Genomic DNA, 21,871 nt, shown 5'->3' on the forward strand with positions numbered 1-21,871 from the left:
TCGAAATCGCTGAGAACCTCGCAGCACCTGTTCCTTTAGAGTCTGTCAGCTATGCAGATCTAAAGAAGTTACTGAAGGAGCACTTCGAACCCAAGATGTCCGTCATCGCGTGGCGCCACACCTTCGAGCAGAGGGATCAACGACCCAGAGAATCGGCCAAGGAGTACATCGCCGCACTGAGGAAAGCCGCCAAACATTGCAAGTTCAAGGACCTCGAAGAACGACTGAGGGACCGATTTGTGTGCGGGCTAAGGCATCGAGCGTTGCAACAGAGACTTTTCGCCAAGGAGGACTTGTCTTTCCAAGATGCCTTGAGAGAGGTCACCGCAGAAGAAGCAGCGGGCAGCGCCATCAAGAACATGCGGCCGATCAGAAACAGTCCAGATGCCGCATCCGTGCACCAGGAAGAAGTCCAAATGAACTCCGAGGAGGATCCGGACGAGGAAGTGGACCGTCTCCACCCCACAAAGGAAGGAAAATCAAGAGGAAGCTCTTCAGCTCTCCCCAAGTGCATCGGTTGTGGAGGTTGCCACAAGAGAACCGACTGCAAATTCCGCTCCGCTATCTGCCAGGTGTGCGGAAAACAAGGACACATTGCACTGTGTGCCTGGGCCGTCAGAAGGTACAACCTCAGGAAGAATTGCGCCTGAAAAGTACCAGGGTCCCCAGCCAGAATAGGGTGGGGTTTTGTGCTTCACGAAGAAGCATCTACAGGACAGGCACACACAAGCCCATTAAGAAAAAGCTGTCACTTAAGGTGAAGCTACAAGGGGTTCCATTAATTATGGAACTGGACACGGGGTCTGCACTTTCGATCATTTCTATGCACACATTTAAGAAGATTTGTTCCGGCAGCGGAACCCAGGCCAAGTTGAGGTCTTCTGACATTGTGCTAACGGATTTTCAAAACTCCAGAGTGTGTGTTAAGGGGGAGGCCACCCTTAACATACAGTATAAGGATTTTGAGGGTCCACTAGACCTACTAGTAGTAGAGGGTGAACGAACGAGTCTCATAGGACTCGAGTGGTTTGAGGCCTTGGTGATACACGTCACAGGGCTCAACAGCCTACAAACACTCGACCTACAGGAAGTCTGCAAAGAATTTGCAGACGTTTTCAGCCCCCAGGTGGGCACATTCAAAGGACCCCCTGTGTCATTAAAGTTAGACCCCACGGTCACTCCCATTAGAATTAAAGCAAGAAGGGTCCCTTTTGCTTTAAAGAGTAAAATTGACACTGAGTTGGACAAACTGATCCAACAAGGAATTCTAGAACCTGTTGACTCCAGTCCATGGGAGACCCCCATTGTCACGCCTCTTAAGGCAAATGGGGACATTCGCATCTGTGCTGATTACAAATGCACTCTAAATAAGGCATTGCAGCAACATGCCTATCCTGTTCCTGTGGTCAGTCATATCCTGGCCTCCCTCAAGGGGGGGGGGCGTTTTTGCAAAGCTTGACCTAGCTCAAGCATATCAACAGCTGCCTGTTGATGATGACGCTGCTATAGCTCAGACTATTGTGACCCACAGAGGGGCTTTCAAGGTAAAGAGACTTCAATTTGGAGTAAATGTCACTCCTGGGATTTTCCAAAGCGTAATGGAAAACACACTACGGGGTATACCAGGGGTTTGCCCCTATTTTGATGATGTCTTAATTGCAGGAGACTCCACACACATTCTAGCTGAAAGGCTAAGGGCTGTCCTGTTAAGGTTCAGGAAAACGGGACTCAAACTCAAGAAGGACAAATGTAAAATTGGGGTACCTTCTACTGAGTTTCTGGGGTTCAAAATTGATGCTGCTGGGATTCATCCTGCTGAATCCAAACTAAAAGCCATTATGCAAGCCCCTAGGCCAAAGTCTAAGGCCGAACTACAGGCTTTTCTGGGCCTTCTGAATTTCTACAATTCCTTTCTTCCACATAAGGCTAGTGTAGCTGAGCCTCTTCACAGGCTATTAGACAAACAGGCAGTGTGGCAGTGGTCACAAACACATGAGGCTAGTTTCAATGAGGTCAAGGCCTTACTCACTTCTAACAGTGTACTTGCTCACTTCAATGAGTCCCTTCCTGTGTGCATCGCTTGTGATGCTTCCCCTTATGGGGTGGGTGCTGTACTGAGCCACCTCAGGGCTGATGGAACTGAGGTTCCTGTTGCATATTACTCCAGGACATTGTCCTCAGCTGAGCGCAACTATGCTCAAATAGACAGGGAGGCCTTAGCTGTTGTTGCTGGAATTAAAAAATTCCATGATTTTTTATATGGAAGGCATTTCACGGTCTTCACTGACCATAAGCCTTTGTTGGGACTGTTTACCACACGTAAACAAACTCCCCAAATCATCTCCCCCAGGATCTCAGGTGGTCTATCTTTTTGTCTGCATATGATTTTTCCCTACTCCACAAGCCTGGAAAGGAAATGGGCCATGCTGATGGCCTCAGTAGATTACCCCTGCCGGTAATAGAGGCTGACCCCGCGCCAGCCATCAATATTCTCTCCATTCAAGCCTTGCCCGAGTCCCCCCTGAATGCGAGGGAGGTAGCCGCTGAATCAGGCACAGATCACACACTCTCACGTGTCCTTTCTTGGGTTTTGTCTGGATGGCCTGAGCACTGTCCTAGTCCTGAGTTTCAGAGTTTCTGGTCTAAAAGGAACGAGTTGTCCACCTCTCAGGGTTGTCTGCTTTGGGGAAGCAGAGTTGTCATTCCCACCTCAATGAGGACTAGGGTCTTAGATTCCCTCCACGAGGGTCATCCTGGCATTGTACGAATGAAGGCTCTTGCACGCAGCCACTTGTGGTGGCCAGGTGTAGACAAAGACATAGAAGCTAAGGTGCATGCTTGCCACCTTTGTCAACGCTCACGCCCTGAAATGCCCCAAGCTCCTGTGCATAGATGGGAGGAAACACAGTCTCCATGGTCTAGGGTGCACATTGATTACGCTGGGCCCTTTCAGGGTCAATTCTTCTTGGTCCTCGTTGACAGCCATTCAAAATGGCTTGAGGTTGTACCTGTCTCTTCCACCACCACTGCAAAGACTATTCAGGTACCGAGGGGGATTTTTGCTGCACACGGGCTCCCAGACGTCATTGTGTCTGACAACGGCCCTCAATTCACTTCCTCCGACTTCCAAGCTTTCTTGCAGGCTAACATGATTCGTCATGCCACTTCTGCACCTTTCCACCCGTCCACCAACGGTATGGCTGAACGCATGGTTCGCATCACCAAGGACGCCTTGAAGATGCTCACCTACGGGGACTGGCATCACAGGTTGGCTGACTTCCTCCTTTCTTATCGCACCACACCGTCCACTTCTACAGGGAGCCCAGCTGAACTTCGTTGGGGGCGCAAACTGACTACCAAGTTTGACCGGTTGCATCCGGACAGACTGCCTCCTTCTGTCTCACACCCCAGGGCATCTAGGCAACTACTTGTGGGTGCCCCGGTTTGGACTCGTAATCATGGGCCTGGTCATACATGGGTCCCCACTTCTATATCCAGGGTCACAGGTCCTCTATCCTACGAGGTATCCCTGGACAATGGTCGTGTCCTGCATCGGCACATTGACCAACTTCGCCGTAGATGGGACCTTCCCACTGAGACTCCTGGGTCTTTTCCAGGGGGGAGGGGGAGCCCTTTGGGCAAAGGGAGGGGCATGGAATGCTGCCCTTTACCAATGAGGGAGCCACAAACGGCCCATCCCAAAATTCCACAAGTGCTCCAAACAGGAATTCTAGGAGCTTAACCAGTTATCAGGCATTCACGCCTACTCCAGCCAGGGAGTCACCCCGGGGGTATGATCACTTTTCACCCATATCACTCAGTACTCCAGTCAGAGAGAATACCCAGGAGCATCCCAACAATCCATTCCCTGCAAGAGAACTGGCACACACTCCTCCTAGTTGGCCTGACTTCAACCCTGTCCCTAGAAGGGGGCAAACATACAGGGAGGTGGTCGAGGAACCAACTCCCGACTACAACGCCTCTGACTACACTCGGGACAACTGAGTTTTGGGACAGTACTGAAACCCACACAAGCCCGGACACAGAATGGGATTCAGGGGATAGACAGCCTCCTGACAGGTCTTGGACGGACCTAGGAGGTTCTACAGAAACGCCCAACAGTGACAGTCACTTAGAAGGGCCAGAGAACCTACAGCTAGGCGGGACAACCAGGTCATACACTGGAAGAAGCCCTGGCCTGACGAGCCCGGTGGGCAAGCAAGCAGGCCAGGCATTGGAGCACAGTCCTTGGGAGTCACCAAGGCATAACAAGGGGAACAGACACACATCACCCCTCAGTCAGGGGGTACCTGTCAGACACCCAGAGCTTAGGAGGTCACAGAGAGCAAGGAAATTTCCTAAGTACTTAGAGGATTACATAACACTATTGGCTAAACAGAGCCAGTAGAAGGGTAGAAACACTAAGGCAATGGAAACGGGGGGAACTCCGAACATTGGGGGAGCAGAACATTGTACTAAGAGTGGGTTGTGTATTATTATGGCATTGGTCGTAGTTTTAGCCCGGGGGAAAGGGGTGTTATGTCCTGAGCCTTGCAAGCAAGCTCGGGGCATTGCAGGCGGTCCCGGGCAGGTGCAAGCTGCCCGGGACCAGACAGGCTGTCGCCAGTACGTTTGTGCATGCGCGGGTGCTGGCGCGCCAAAAGTAGCAGATTGACCCGGGGAAGGCCTATAAAAGGAGGCCGAGAGTTTTGGGCGTTGCCGCCATATTCCAATGTAAGCTGAACTGAAGAATAAAGGTTTCCTGAGAACTACAACTGCTTCTTGTGTCTTACCATTTCGCGACGGACTCAACACTGACCATGACAGCTTTTGGAAAAAATGAGATAGATTTAAAATTTCCTAGAATTTTAACTAGTTCACCAGGAATTCTGGAATACTACATTTGAAAGACAATGTATTTGAATGACTGTTGTACAGTATCTGAATATGGCTTATGTTTAAGTTAAAATTATTCAGCTATAAATAGGGTAGGGAAGGGAGTAGTTGATCATGTGTCTATTCAAGCTTTTATGCCCATATATCCATTTCTCTTCTCCTCAGAAATGACAGTTCAATAGAACAAACCACATAATCCCTCTGTAACAGATCCACGGGGACTAAGGAATTAAGCTGTCTCTGAGATCTGAAGTCTGGGATCAAGTTAATAGCAGCTGAACCAGTTTGAGCCATTTGAGCACCCCAGCTTTAGAAAGGAAGAAAAGCTCTATAAATTGCAGTTGGAGGTAATATACAAACACAGTGTGCCAGTTAAAGTAGCTTTAACAGCAAGCATGAAGACAGTCAATATTAGGTAGTTATTCTTATATGTAGTATATTATAAGTTCTTCTAAGTGAATAGCAGGTGTCAACGGGTGGGTGGGAATCTATAACGTAGGGGTTCTGTTGGATTCTTTCTGCCAGGAGCTCAGTGATCACTGCAGTTGTGCAACCCAATAAAGGATATTTTGTTCCATCTATCTCCAAACACTTTGGTTCCTTATTTAGGTGGGCATTTTTCCCACAACAATAAGCAACCTAGTATCCTCCCCAAATACTTTTCTACAAGTAGTTTAATGGCTCAGGCATTAAGAAATGTCATTAATTTTCAGGTTAGATATAAAGTCCAATTATGCAGGTTTGTATGTGGTATATTTGGATGTGATTCAGGCATATAATATATCAAAGGATAAAACAATATACAGTAGTCACCTTTTTAAAAAGAAAATTGCAACAATTGGAACAATTCCTCTGTTAGAGGAAATACCTCTTTAATTAAGGAGATTGTTCCATTTGCCATTTATGAATGGGGAGTCATACTGTTGCATTTGCTTGTCTCGTCTATGTTTTTTGCAAGTTTGGGAGGACCAGATATTTATTGGATTGAGAACAATCCTTCCCGAACTTGGCACATTTATATTCATTGGGATTTCCATTCCCAGAATTCTAAAACACAGCCACAGTGGCAGGAACTCTGGGAATTGCAGTCCTAATATATTTCAAGGATCTAAAGTTAAGAAAAAGGAATAACCACTTGTTTTGTGGAAGGGGTAATCCTCAACTTATTATTACAATTGGGACCGGAACTTCCATCACTAAAAATGTGGTTGTTAAGGGAGTCACAACCAGGTTTATGTCCTTTTTGCCACAGTTATTAAGCAAATCATCACAGTCACTAAAGTAATTACATGGCCATTATACAAATAGGGCTTTACCCATTGACTTTATCTGTCAGAAGCCCCCTGGGGAAGTTGCACATGGTGATAACATGACCTTAGGATGCTGCAACTGTTGGAAATACATGCAAATTGCCAAGCACCCAAACCTTAATCGTGTAACCATGAGGGATACTGCAATGGTTGCAAATGTGAGAATGTGTCATAAGTTACTTTTTTTTAGCAACTCATAACTTCAAGCCTTTGTTAAATGAATGATCATAAGTCAAGGACTTCCTATATTCTCTTTTGGGGAAATCCATTGTTTTGGGGAAAGACTATGACCAATCAGCCAAATCTAGAATATTTTGATACTTTAGTATCTATATGATGATCTGTTGAACTATTACAAAAAAACAGACTCTTTTTTTTTTTTGAATGACAGTGAAAAGAGATTCTGTGTTTTGCCTTAGCAAAGGGTTATTATGTAGGGCAGGCCACTGAGGTCTGGAACTGTTCTCTTCTGCTGTTCCAAGTTGCCCTAACTTTATAACTTGACCTCCATTAAATTACAGAATTGAATTGTAACACTCTTCCTGAAAGAGTGATATGAGGTTTTGTTTATTTTTGGCAGTTGAATTATCCTTGCAGGCTGATAAAGTATAGAAGATTAAATACCAAAAAAGTCCTAAGAGCCTCAGCTCTGGGCACAAAATGCCAGCCATTTAAAAATTACAAAGGCAGCATATAATTTGCACAGTTGGTAAGGTAGAAAGACTCAGTATTGTAACAGGAGTGGGTTTACCAGTCGGAGTTTCACCCTGGCGCTACACTATTCTATTTTCACTTCTTTCACAAATCTGAAGAATAAAAAATAGCTACCTTGCTGTTATATTCTCTCAGACTTCACAGTGAAGAATTCTCCTGTCTTGTTAATTTAATTTTTAAGGGGACCAGATAATGATAATCTTCATTTGTACCTGCCCCATCTGTTCCACTAATATTCCTTTCATTCTTTCCCAATAATAATCTTTCAGGGGGAAAAGCCGCAGATTAACAATAACAACTTTGCATTTAACAAATAAATCATATTGTTCCTTAATCTGATGACATGATTTATACAAAAAGAAAAGATAAGAGCTAGAGGCCCACAAACGTTTGAACTACAAAGTATCAGACCCCATTTTAGACTCATATTTCCACAGAGTAACACTAGGAATATTATCTGCAAATGTCAGACATTTGTTAAAGAATTATTTTTTTCTAAATCTTGTATATTTTTCTAGAAATTCAAAGATGATGGTATTTACACTTGTAGTGAGAAAGATGGATTTCATTTCCCCCTTTTCAGATCAAACTAAGAATCTTTCCCCTTCTCTGTGTTGGCATAAATTATCCCAGCATGAAATTTTCTCTCCTTATTGCTGATCCCTATCTTCACTCTTCCCAGCCCCTTCTTTCACTGGACTCTTCTCCTAAGTTACGGATAACAAAGCATAACCAATTTTATTTACCTTGTAGATGTCATTAGACACTGTCAGTTTCAGGGGAAAAGACAAATACCAATATACCTAAGAATGACTTAAGCCTTTCTCATTCATGTACCAGAAAAGAGATTAAGGTACTTATGGGGAGGAGGGGGAGGAGGAGGGAGGAAGGAGAAAGGAGGAAGAAGAAAAAAAATAATATTATTTCCAGGGCATGTTTAAGTGCTGTAGTGGCTCCTAAAACTTGCAGATGTATTCATATATGCCACTGGAAATATACGTACATCAAATATATATCTCTTCCACAGGTCAATTCTGAATGGAATTTAAAGCAAGGTAATATCAATAATATTGAATGCTGCAATGAGTAAAAGCTCTCCCAAAGTAGATCAACACCTTGAGACACATAAATATCACATGCTCTTTGAATTGTATCCTTTTATCTTCCAGAGCAAATTCTAAAAAAGCAGGCCTATAATTCATAATACTGGATAGGATATATCATTAGGACTAGAATATAGCATTCTCCATGAAGTAAGTTTTACTGAATTTAATAGGACTTTAGTTTTTTAAAAGACATCATAAATGACTCTACACATCACTAGGAACTCATTTTCCAACTATTTTAAAAATAGTTGCAGGAATTCTTTTAAATAAACTGAAGCAGAACATATAGATAGATAAATACTGATGGACCACTTTTACAAATAATTATATGTTTGTTAGCCCAACAAAGCTGAAGCATGCAGTGGAGAAAAAAATGAGAGGGACTTATGGATGAAATGATTTTGATTTGCTGGGCTCTTTAAACATAGTATTTGTCCTTCATTTTGCCCTAGAGATAACCAACATAATAGCTGGGTCACACCATCCCTTTATCTTGCTAGTTTCGGTAATGTGTACTTTTTGCTAGATGAAGCAGCTAGAATAAGATGTGATCTTTCCCAATTGTTAAAATATATAGGATTATTCACAACAAACCTATGGAACTGTAGACAGTTACTTTCTTTAATGTGTGAGATTCCCATTACAAAGCAAAGAAGTTGAAATGCCACTGCTGAAGGCCTATAGATTTTTTTTTCTTGCCATACACATAGATAATACACTCTCACTTCAGTTTTACAAAGAAATTCAGTACTTCAATTCCTGTTCTCTCTAACCTTACTTATATTAACCATATCTATAGCACTGGACAAAGAAACAGTATCAATGTACTAACTAAATTTCATTTATTAAATTAATGTCCATAAACATATATATGTGTGATATTACATATCTCGTTTTTTCTGCAACACAGAGGCAAGACTTTCGTGCTGGTCAGTGCAAATGGTCTTCCTTTTTTATCATATTGTGATAACAAAAATCCCATTTTGTTCTTCCATTGTTTCATTTTTCTTATGATGATTTTCTACATTTTATGATCTATCTGCAATGGCAAATTAAGGGTGATGGAGGTAGATGTCAGTTAGATTTTTTAAAAAAATCTTCTGTTTTTCTTCTATCAATATATTTCTTCCATGCTATATTAATGGTGCCCTAGTAGGTAATTGATAATAGTGATGTATAGAGATTAAATCATTAGTGAAGCTAATTGGCAGCTGTCAATGTAGATCTAGCTAATTCTTCAGCCTCATTTTGGCCAAGAGCTAATTGTGAATGCTGCTTACCAAGAATTCATTCATTCCCTGAGTTTTACAGGTTGCAATCCAAAAGGACTGTAAATGGCTGTCATTCCCATCTTAAAACAGGATTAAAATACAAAATAAAATAACAGTATAATAAGGTAATTATTCCATTAGTGCTTGTGTAGAAACAGATTCTACGTAATACCTGTCTTACTTTATTTTCTTATTGTATCTTTTGTTACATTTTCTTTTTTCGGTAGATCCCTGTCTGGACGCATAGTTGGTGGAGTTTGGTGGTTTTTTACTTTGATCATCATTTCATCTTACACAGCCAATTTAGCTGCATTTTTAACAGTAGAGAGAATGGTGTCTCCCATAGAGAGTGCAGAAGACTTGGCCAAGCAAACAGAGATAGCTTACGGGACTTTGGATGGTGGTTCTACTAAAGAATTCTTTCGGGTAAGAGAAATTAGTTCTGATTTTCATGTACAAAGCAAGACTCGTGCTAGCCCAGGAAATATAACCCATCTACCAGATACCATAAATACCCTTGAAACATGGAGTAATTATATGCTTCCACAGATTACTGAGTAATTACACTTAGCAGCATCAAAAGTAATTACCCTGTGACTTGTAGCTCAGGTTTAGAGAATAATAAATACTTAGTTAGCTCTGTAATTTAATGGCACCATTTACAATATGCAAATATATTTAAGTTATTCAACAGTGGCTTGCATACCAAGCTACCAAAAGTACACTTTCTTTCTGTGGTCTAGTGTCTTCTGTCTCTCGCTTCTCTCTAATATTTTCTTCACTCTTCCTGCTCAGGTTTGTGGACTGAAATACAGTTCTATTGCTTTTACCCTCAATCCCATGAGTTTGACTAATATGGAGTCAGACTATTTGTGTTGTCAATTCCAAGTAGCAGTTGTTTTCCAGAAGTCTTCCCTATCCCAAATATCCTTTAAACGCCAGAGATTTGAAGAATTCAAATTGAAACATCTGGTATAACATTCTTTCAGTTTTGCCACTAAATTACATTTCCTCCTTAGGATTAGAATTTAGCAAATGTGCTACCACTTCCAACGTAATTCCTAGAATCTGGCTTTCACAAAAGCTTTTACGTTTTTAATTATTTTTTCTTCTGTCTCCCTTCTGCTTGAGGTAATTTTTAATTCCATAAAATGTGCCGATGAATGGCACCAATTCATGCAATCCATCCATTTCTCTGTTCGCCTCTATAAACCAGCCCCTAATTTGAGTAATATCCTTTCTTTAGCTGTGCACCGTGTAGGCACACACAGCCCAACAAATTTGTGTCTTCCTTGGTGTATGAATCTCTGCTCTGTGTATTAACGCATGCTAAGAGCAGCGGATTTATGCTATTCTGGACAGAGATCTAAAATAGCGGTTTTTGAGAAGATGTGGACGTACATGAAGTCAGCTGAGCCCTCTGTTTTCGTGCCGACAACAGAAGAGGGGATGAAGCGTGTGAGGAGATCCAAAGGGAAGTATGCCTACCTGCTAGAATCTACCATGAATGAGTACATTGAACAGAGAAAACCATGTGACACCATGAAGGTGGGAGGTAACTTGGATTCCAAAGGCTATGGCATTGCAACGCCAAAAGGTTCACCACTGAGGTAGGTATATTGAATGTGTGGCTTCTTTCCCTTCATCCTCAGCAGTTGATGCATCCATAAACATGATGCTAATTTTCATTACCACAGTATAGCTGATAAAACTGGGGGAGGAAGGAACATGGAAAAGTAATTAGAAGCAGGAAAGTTAACTGCCAGACTGTTTCTAAATAGTGATACGTAGGACTTCCAGGATCCCTGAATGCTGTAGCCCCACTCCTATAGTTTGTTTCTTTGCTAAATGGGCCCAAATTGTAAGACCAAAAGTAATTTGTGACAACCTGGCTACTGCTTAATGGGGCATTATTTTGAAATAATGTGATTGTTTTCTGGTGTGCATGCCTATCATGTAATGTCTGTTATAGCTCTTCTTTGGTTACAGAGATTCTAGTAGTAAAAATATTTAGGTATGTGCATGACTGAGCAAAGAAATACAAATCTATAAAGGACAACTAAATGGAAAAGCTAAGTGTTTTCCTGCTATATAGACAACAAATGGATGAGAGGATAATTAGCCACTGATAGAACATCATTAATAACATATACTGGTTCCAGATGTTGCAAAAGATGGTATGTTGGCCATAAAATTGTAGAAAGAATGCAGTATCCACAATCATAGCATACAAAATGCAAGTGGCTCAGCAAAAGAAAAGATTACAAGGGTCCACCAGCCACCAAGACAGAAAAGACAATAGCTAAGCAGAGAAAAGGTCTGTAGAGGGGATTAGGTAGAAGGTAGGGTTGCAGGGATCCACCAGCATTTTAGCTACACAAGAAAACACATCCCATGCTATTATCCACAAAATATAATAAAATAACAAATATGTTTGGATTTTCTCACTACAACCAAGATACTTGGTGGAGGAAGGACAAGAACTGCCAGAAAAAAAATTTAAGGTATTGATAATGGGCCTGGAGATTTAATAAAGAACAACATAGCCAGATGTGATTTGCAATGTTCATTTTCAACGTATATGTATATTAAAATATTTTCTTTTTTTCTTTAAAGATACAAATACATATAGTATACACAGCCACAGAAAGAGAGAGAGGGGGAGAGAAAGAGAAATGCTAATGTTGATTTCATCTACTTTTTCAAAACGTCCTTCTGATATGTCAGTAGAGTGGGACAGAAGAATAAGTTAGAAATATTTGTCCTTGATTTACTTTCCAGTTCAATAGAAGCAACCAGAAGAGAACATTTTGCTTTTCCATTGGATCTAATGGTGCTTTTTTTTATACATATGGCCTCAGTTTCTGTCTCATTATGTTTGTTATGTGTGGTCATTTTAACTGTTTATCTAATGCTGTATGCTCTTCAGACAACTTCTGGCATCTATTCCACTATCTGGATATATCCAAGAATTGCATCTTATTTTGAACTGACTGAGTGTTCCATCTAAGTCAGTATAAATTTAACCATTGAAGTCAATTGGATCATAATGCTACATGTAAAGTATCCATTTTACAAATGATTCCCCAGATGTGATAGATCATTTGGGCAGAATCTATGTACATCAGTGATTATTGATTTCAGGTCCATCTCACATTTCTAACTAGTTTATATTAAATACTATAGTGTCCCATCATAGTATAATGTTTAAGTGCGAATTGTACCCAAGTTGGTGTGTTAACATCTGTAGACGTAATTGGAACCATGAGAAATCATACAAGTCAATATATGAGATATTATCTTCATCTAGTATGAAGACAGTGGGCATATTTAACATGGGAAGAGGCTGAAATAATGTATCTAAATATGTCAAAACTGCTCTATAACATCCTAGATGAAACCAGAACTATAAAAGAGTGGCTGCATATTAAAATCTTCCCTGATTACATCCATCATTGCAACATCTTTAACTGTGTTTGGATTGTTTGGTCAGTGCCATTTTTCTCAAACTATCCTGGAAATGCCTATTGTTGACACATTCTACTGATCCCCAACTTCTATGTCATCACAAGCTACAGTTCTAGATTAAGGACCGATCAGGTTGCATGCATGAAATTTACAGATAATTCTATACCTGCTCATTTAAAAGTAAGTTCTATAGCTTCCAGTTGCTCATTCTTCAGTAAGATTTCTTCCTAACCCTACAGAAGGATTCCCAGAGCAGGGCTGAAAAAATTCAGATGACTATTAGGTCATTAAATATATTTGTATCTACTGTATATTTGTATGCCACGATATTGTTGATGCTGTCACACCTCTGTATGGAGAAGGGCTAACTGACTCAGTTTCTTTCTCATGTAACCATATAGTAAATAAGATCCAGCCCATTGACTTCAATGGAATCCAGAGAATTTAATCAGAAGAGGATCTCCTTTTTTCTGTGTTTGTATGTTGTGAAATGTCTGAAGTGTTCTCTCAGTTCTGTATTGATTTGGATGTTACACTTCTTAAACTGATTTTTTTTCTTTTTGTTCCTTAAACAGAAATTTTTACTGATCATTGTTTTTATATGTCTTTTGTGACATGAGGATCACTCAGGAGGAATAGGCGAGCCAGAATCCCTCCCCCCTATTCTAAATTATTACACTAATTCTTTTTTCCTGCAAAAAGCCAAATTATTGAGTTTACAGCTGCAGGTGGGCAAATGATTCTTCCACTGTTCCTGCACTTCATTCTTTCAGAAGCCAACCCTACACCAATTGAGATCAAATTTTATTTCACCACTAGAGCAGCTGTAGAAGATGACATCCCGAGTGAGCATTTGTTACTTAAAGCAAAAAAAGAAAACAAATCTCCTTTGTGATTCTGTTCTCTGTAGCATTTCTCCCACTCACAGGGAGTGTTACATCACTCGTTATCCCCGCTGTTATTTTAATTGTAAGGGACACAGTCTTACTGGGGGAGAATATTGGATCAGACTAAAGGGTGCTGGTTCACCGATCCCTTGTTGTCACATGACTTTCCGAGTGTTCTCCGCCTGTTACTCATCGAGTGTTATCTATTCATTTTAAAGAAACCCAGTAAACCTGGCAGTGTTAAAACTGAACGAGCAGGGGCTTTTGGACAAATTGAAAAACAAATGGTGGTACGACAAGGGCGAGTGCGGCAGCGGGGGAGGTGACTCCAAGGTCAGCCTCAGTAAGAAAACCTAGTGGGTATAAACCGCATGGATAGTAACCAGCAACCACATTGCCTTTGCATTCAACCACTTGGGGAGAACAAACCCTCTTGGATAGCCCTCTCTTACTCGATGAGGATATGTGCTCTTGATTAATGATGACATGGGAAAGGAGTCCATGGGACTAGATGTGCCTGCATGGCCATTGTGGCAATTCTTCTTCTAGAAGAAGGGATTGCAACCATAGCTGCTCATAGCACTAAAGCTTTCCTAGAACACATCCTTCCTTTCCCCACTTCCCACCCTTAAAGTTTTGTTGGATCTCTTAAGCATGATCATGGATAGGAGACTGAGATACTGTGCAGGGCTCTGCTTTGGCTGATTGCCCTGCAGATGTTGATAGTCTGCAGTGGTCAGCATTAGCAAGGCTGCTTGCAAGTATCTCTTGGCAGATGGCTGAGGTTGCTGGTTACTCAAAGTGATATAGTAATACTCATCTTGCTATGCCGGAGAAAAGAAGGGCGAGAATGTGTTGGGAGTGGTGGGGCTGGCTGGGATGCTGGAGGAGGGAGGGGTGGCCAGATGGAGTATTCAATTGTATCACTTTGTCAATGTATAACTTGTATAATGAATGCTGTGAATGAACTGTATGTGTTGAATAACATAAAATAACATTGGTAATGTTATTTATGTTATTTCCCCCCCTGGTTTGAAGAGGTCCTGTAAACCTAGCGGTTTTGAAACTCAGTGAGCAAGGCGTCTTAGACAAGCTGAAAAGCAAATGGTGGTACGATAAAGGGGAGTGTGGAAGCAAAGACTCCGGAAGTAAGGTCAGTTATCTCTGAAGAGGTCATGCCTACCCATTGAAAACAAAAGTGTATTTCCAAATCCCCCTTGGCCATAATAGTACCAGAGTTTGGAATCTCATGGCAGGCAGACTGTCCCCCTAGAACATGACACATACTCTTCACATTGAGGGTAATACCAGTTTAATATGCACGCATAGAGGGCAAAGCAAAGTAACAGGTGCCATATAGAACTGGAACAAAAAAAAATGATACTCCAAAGGGAAATGTGATCTTAATAACACTGAAAAAAAAATGATTTTCTAAGTGGAATTTTCATTCAAAATAATGTGATGTAATTTCAGGATCCATGTAGAAATCATGTAAAGGCTCTTATACATACTAGTCTTACAATTATATTAGAGTTTGGTGAAGTGTTAAAAGCACAGGGCCCGAAACTGGGAATCTGTGCTTTTTAGTCCTACGTTTAGTGAGCTAGGTGACTTTGGGCCCATCACTCTCTCTCAGTCTTAGGAAGAAAGAAATGGCAAATTAATTCCCCAAAACATTGCCAAATAAACGACATATACTTGTCCATGTAGTTGCAAGGAGTCAAAGCTGGTTCAAAGCCAAATATACATAATTTAGCAATAATATAATTCTGCCAGTTATTTATTTTAATGTTTCTAGATTACTTCTCCATAAATTTAGTACAAATCTAGAGTAATAATAGAAAAACTAAAGAAAATTTTACAAATAATTACAAATAAAAATTTAACATGTTACACAATATCCCCCTGCCCCTCTCTCCACAAGTAAAGAGTTACAAAACAACAAAATGGAAAGAGGGACTTATGGTACGTTTAAATGGATCATAGGAAAAGGCCATTAATAGAAGAATCAAAATAATCTAATGCAGAAAACCATCCAAATTAAACAAATTGTTTATAACTATCAATTTTTATTATACATTCATTTCCTGTTTCTTTTTTTTTCTTTTTTTATATGCCCTCTTCAAATGTTTAATTTAAAAAGGGGGAATAGATAAGGCAAAGGATTTAAAAAAAAAATCTACGAATTTACATTTATGGATCTAAAAGAATCCTGTCATGGATTTCTATTAGATTGAAATGTGTTGGCCTCCAAAGAGGACATTACCAGGATTTAGGAAAGAGTAATGAATGGAAACTATGCCATCCATTACTTTTCATTTGAAAAAAAAGTAGTATACATTTGAGAAGCTAATTAGAATAAGTGTTTTTTTAAAAGAAAGTTCCATAAACATATTTTAAAGCTTGGTCATGATTAAATTAAAACCTATGTTATAGAAAATTGTGTTAAAATGTAGATAAAGTTAAATTGTGTTGAAAAGAATACATTAGTGTTGCTTGAATTTAAAGGGTTTATATCAGATTAATTTTGAGTTCATGTGGAAAGCACATATATAATCTGTACAACAGTTGAAATGTTTTCAGATTTTTAACTCTTCCTTCTGAATATAGGCAAAATAGAAAAATATATTAATTCATTTGGCATTTTCATTAATGAGATTTAGAATGATTCAGGCATTCATAGCTAGAACAAGAAAATAAAAAGAATAAATAAGCAGAAAAATTGTCTGGGTTGGAGAATCTAATTTTTAAAACACTACAAAGATCTTGGATCCACAGAGCTCTGTGAAAATAAGTAAATATTTCTTTGGATTTGGATAATGATTAATGAAAGTAGTATAGTGTTATAGATAAAAAAAACATTTTAGGAAAACGTATAAGTTACGGGAAAGCAATAGAGTGCATTTTCTGTCTTTTAAAATAATTTGAAGAAAAATAAACTACCCATCAGAAAGGCAAAAGACATGAAAAGATCAGTTCTTTTTTGAAGAACTAAGTCAGGATCAGATCAGTTCTAAAAATAATCTACAGTGTTTCCTTTGTGATATATTCATATTCATCATCTCTGTTTAGAAGTTAATCCAACTTCAAATGGGTACAAGATTAATCTCTAAACAAGAGATTAATAAACACTCATGGAAAACATCATTGGCAGTGGTAATACCTGTGGATATCTAATTTACCTCACCCATATATTTAATTTTTTGAAGTGTATGAAAATATACTATTATTTCTCTTTTTAAAACTTAACATGATACATGGCTCACCCACCATGTATGGAATGCACTTTCCATCTAATTTAGGACTGCTTCTATTTTGTTTTTATTCCGCCAAAAGTTAACCATGGAAATAAATAGGAAAGTCACTATGAAATAAAATTAAAAATGGAAAGAATGGAAAGATAATGCAGAAAATAATAATAGTTGGAAATATAGGTCTTATAATGGCACCTCCAAAAGGAAGAAAACTTTAAACAAGGAATAAAGGCAAATATACATGTCCCAGGATAATGTTGCAAGATCCAATCTGGGTCAGTACTTAGGAGCCAGGGACTTGGCAACAGAAGAAAAAAACAGCCAATCGCCAGTGATCAACACACCAATCAACTAATAGGAAGGCACCACATAAATATGATGCATAGAATAACCCAAAGTACACATTCTGGTAGAGAGAAGATTCCTGAGGATGGGCTCCAACATGAATCCAAAAGCTCAGAAGATTAAATCTCTGGTCCCGATGATCGACCTAGATTGGATCTTGTAACTTTAAACAATGTGTATTTTTCTAATTTTTACTCTATAACTAGAGTAGTTATAGCTGCCTCCTTCCCTTCCCTACCCAGTACTAATCAACAGATATTCAACAGAAAATATAATGAAGACAAAGTTTAACCATAAATAAATATCAATACTGAAATAGGCAACTTATTAAAATATTAAAAACTACAAGAGTTCAATATTCTAATTATGAATATATGAATATTAAATTGAATTAAGAGTATACATTTTCCTTGTCATTTTTTCTGACATTCAGCTAATTCCTAGAGCCCAAAACTGGGTCAAGCTGCAATCAAACAATGAAAGAAACCTTCAGTGAAAGAGCTTTGATGTAGGCAGACACAGATTTTGTGCTTCTCATTTTGTCTTGCCCTATCACTTGTCAATTTCTTTGTTAGCTGTTTTCTCTCAAATGATGAGATTAATTCCAGCAGACCATTAAATGTCTACATACAAAGAGTATTCCAACTTTCTTCTCCCCAGCTGACTGCTTTTAGTTTACTTCCACCTTTACACAACCTGTTGCCAAGACTTGAATAGAACATAATTCCCTTTCCTCTCCTATTGTTTGCTCTGTATGTTAAATAAGGTAATTCATGCTAATTGCTCTTCTGCCTGCGTCTGTTCTAAAAACTATGACTGTACAAAATGCAGTCAGATGCTTTCTAGAACTGAATTACCCATACAAGTGCATTAGCTTCATAATATATAAATACTGTCAGGTAAATATTTTTTCCCCAAAGAGTTGCCATGTCATTTGATCAAAGAGAAAATGATTTAGAAACTATTGCAAAGAAAAAGAGATTTACAAAACATTATCATAGATAAAATGCATATTCTAATATTATAAGTGATAACACAACCAAAATACATGTGTGGGTCTGCATGTCTGTGAATGTCTCCTCTTTCATTGTCCAATCATCCACAATTTCCCCATCTTCCTGTATTACAATTAAAATTTAACAAAAACTTTTTCTTAGATTATTCGTTTGTTTTGCAGTAGTTATGCTACTGTTCCTACTAAGGAGAAATCCTTCCTTTGAGAAATTGGAGAATTAATCTTTCTTCTAGAGAAACTGAAAGAAATTACTTGTCCAATTTCTCGGCACATAAATAGCATAGAGAATTTCAAAAGTCTATTTGTTCCTAGATTTAATATATAATTTATTTCTTCTATTGCCTGTCAGTTCAGTTTCACACTAGTATAACAAGTAGCGTTCTGTATAGTGCTTGACACCATCATTCAGCATTTCACAGCAGCAGACTTTTTGACCACATTGCTAGTATGGCATGCCCAGAGGGAATCAACTTGCTCTCTAAAGGATTGTCCTTAACTGAGCATCAAGAGTTTACTCTCGCCAAATCTATGACTATAAATCTTGTGTTTTAAAGGATCTTAAATTCTGTTTTAGGAGATGGGGGAAGAGAGGTCAAGGCAGGCCTGACTTCTGAGAACTTGATATTCTCATCCCTCCTGTTTGTTCTATATGAAACCAGTGGTAAGGCCATTTATGAACAGGTATCATCAGTACATTGACATCTCAAGTGATACAGTTAAATTTTTGTCCCAGGAGAATGTTGAAGTCTGGGTAGGAGGAAACAGGCTTAAACTCAGTACTGACGAGACAGAATGTCTATGCCTGATTTTCCTAGTATCATGTGTTTTGAGTTCTGAATAAGGTTATAATCCACAAGTTAGAATTGGTTTGCAGTTTAGAGGTCCTTGAAGAGCAGGAGAGCTTTTATCCAGATTCATCTGGTGAAGACTGAGAGTCCATCCTCATAGTTATTCATGCCTTAGTTCACGGATCGGCAACCCGCGGCTCCAGACAAGCAGGAAGGGCAGGAGAGAGCCAGTCAAATAATGTGTGTCAACTTGTTGGAGAAGAGCCTGAAGCCAGCTTGCCAGGTGAGATGAAGATCTGAGAGAGGAAGTGGGGGGGGAGAGAGAGAGAGAAAGAAAGAGAGAGGGAGGGAGAGAGAGAAAGAGAGAGAGACAGAGAGGAAGAGAGGGAGAAGAAGGAGAAAGAGAGGAAAGAAGGAGAAAGGGAGAGGAAAGAAAGAAAAAGAGGGAAAGGAAAGAAAGAGGGAGAGGGAGAAAGAGAAAGAAAGGGGAGAGGAAAGAAAGGGAGAGGAAAGAAAGAGGGAGGAAAGAAAGAGGGAGAGGAAAGAGGGAGGGAGAGGAAAGGGAGGGAAAGGAAAGAGAAAGAGGATCCGAGAGGAAAGAGACGGAGAGAGAGGAAAGAGAAAGAGGGAGAGGAAAGAAAGGGAGAGGAAAGAGAAAAAAGGAGAGAGAGGAAAGAGAAACAGAGAGGAAAGAAAGAAGGAAAGAAAGAGGGAGGGAGAGGAAAGAGAAAGAGGGAGAGGAAAGAGAAAGAGAGGGGAAAGAGGGAGAGGAAAGAGAGAGGAGGAGGAAAGAGAGGGAGAGGAAGGAAAGAGGAAAGAAAGAGAAGGAGAGGAAAGAGAGAGAAAATTCATGCACAGCAGCCTCTATTTCTTTTTAATTAAACTCTTCAATCAAGCTCCCTACCTCTTGCGTGCGCGCACGCACACATGCGTGCACAAATTTTGCGACTCCCAATGTTTTATTTTCTCTGGGAAAAGGTCCAATGGCTCTTTGAATGTTTAAGATTGTAGACCCCTACCTTAGTTACATCATCTCTGTCTTCCCTGTGTGTATTTTTTTTCACATTAAATTTGATTACTATTCTGATATAATGTCCCACACAGATATAAATATTCTGTTGATGTACCCCTCTTTCAGGAAAAGGATTAGAAGTTTTATTACCACACCTCTTGCTTTATCAGTGTAATACTGATAAAATATAGTACTTCCACACATACTGTAGAAATGGGCACTTTGGAGAAATGACTTTCTCAATCAATCATGCCAGAAGAAATCCCTGGAACACAAAGGAATAAACAGTTGGTGAATCACAAATAAAAGTTCCTAAAACAACAGCTTTTCATGGCACTCTGCTCAGGGTGGATCCAGGGTATTGGCCACAAGCATTTAAAATCAATGTATATTTCAAAGAGCAATGTTAAATGCCTTGGCCGTGTTCTCACTGATGCAAAAGGTGAAAGGAGACCCAGGAAACCTGGGCCTGAAGCAGTGGTGGGATTCAGCCAGTTTGCATCACTTCAGCAAAACCGGTAGCTAATTTTTTGTTGCCCAGGCCCAGAATGGACTTCCGGAAACGGCATCCACACAGAGAACCGGTTGTTCACATATTTGAATCCTACCACTGGCCTGAAGGACTATTTGTCATAAGATCCCAAGAAAAAAGATGATGGATAAGCCGCCCCTGATTGAAGAGAAGGTAGCTAGGCCAGGTCACCATGGTAACAATGCTGGTGTATTTCTCACAGCTTAGGCTGGCTGCTTACTTGTTACCTGCCAGTCTTCCTCTTCCCTCCCATGTCACTCTCCCTCTGCAGGACACAAGCTGTGACATTTACACTCCCACTAATAAGCTGGCTGCATGATAGGTAGGCTCCTTGGGAAGGCATCTATCACAAAGCACAAATGGCAGAACTCTGCTGCTCCGCAACAGGGTTTTGATTCTCTTGGGCATTTTGTGTGGGATTGGTGCCTTTCCTTGTGCACTGTTGTTATTAATGCTATTAAATCAGGGGTTGGGATCAAAACAGCAAGTAAGGCCTTATAGAGTCAGGAAGGTAAAGCAAGCCACAGCAGGCAGGAATTGCTTCTTTGCTTCTGCAGTGTTTGCTTGTGACCCTAGTGCCAATTTCCAACCAGGAAAGACTGGTGACAGCAAGGCAATCATCACTCTCCAAAGAATCTCATTGCAATTAGAAATTACATCCTTCTATCAGAGAAAATGTGAGAGCCAAAAAGTTATAGGAAGCATCAAAAGTACTTTTCCAATCTAAATCTATATTGCGATGTTATTTCTTTTCATCTATTTCTTTGCTCAGTATCTTTCTCCAAGTAAGCTTCAGCCAGCTTTGGGAATCCTATATTGAATGCTGTTTTTCCCCCATCTTGTGGAGTATTGTTGCAAGATTGGGGATTAACAGGCACATGCTCTCTAAAAACGAGACTTGTTTAAGTCTGAATCTTTCCACAGTTATTTAACATTGACTTAATCTATTTAAATACAACATATATCAATATTTTGTGATAATGTTTCGCTGACACCATACAAATCCCATTTAAAGTGTTACAACACTTCTGTTCAACTAAACTACTACCACTCAGACTTTAAAAACCTAAAATATTGAGATTCGAATGAAATGTAGATACAGCTAATCTTGAAAGTCCCATTCATTCTTCGCATTTTCCCCTTATGTATGTGCATGCTTGTGTGCATGTTTAATGTAAATATAAAATGCATGCTAATCTAATCCTTCAAAGTAGGTTTATTTTTCAATGATTTTATTAAAGTTTTTAACGAACATAGTAAAAACTAACATTAA

General features: G+C 39.8%; 1 protein-coding gene across 9 annotated transcripts in view; it reads left to right on the forward strand.

Annotated features, from left to right (window-relative positions):
• The window catches only part of GRIA1 (glutamate ionotropic receptor AMPA type subunit 1), a 237,883-nt gene that overhangs the window by 208,627 nt on the left and 7,385 nt on the right, over positions 1 to 21,871 (forward strand). For 4 of the 9 annotated variants that reach the window (XM_039335750.1, XM_039335752.1, XM_039335754.1 and 1 more), the window contains 3 exons: positions 9,525 to 9,723; positions 10,660 to 10,907; positions 14,691 to 14,805. In XM_039335750.1, the coding sequence (XP_039191684.1) occupies positions 9,525 to 9,723; positions 10,660 to 10,907; positions 14,691 to 14,805 (562 nt within the window). The other 5 variants (XM_039335753.1, XM_039335751.1, XR_005555835.1 and 2 more) reach the window with 4 other exon arrangements.

The sequence above is a fragment of the Crotalus tigris genome, unplaced genomic scaffold, assembly GCF_016545835.1.
Source record: "Crotalus tigris isolate CLP2741 ecotype Arizona unplaced genomic scaffold, ASM1654583v1 scf7180000017658.5313226, whole genome shotgun sequence".
Classification (NCBI taxonomy): domain Eukaryota; kingdom Metazoa; phylum Chordata; class Lepidosauria; order Squamata; family Viperidae; genus Crotalus; species Crotalus tigris.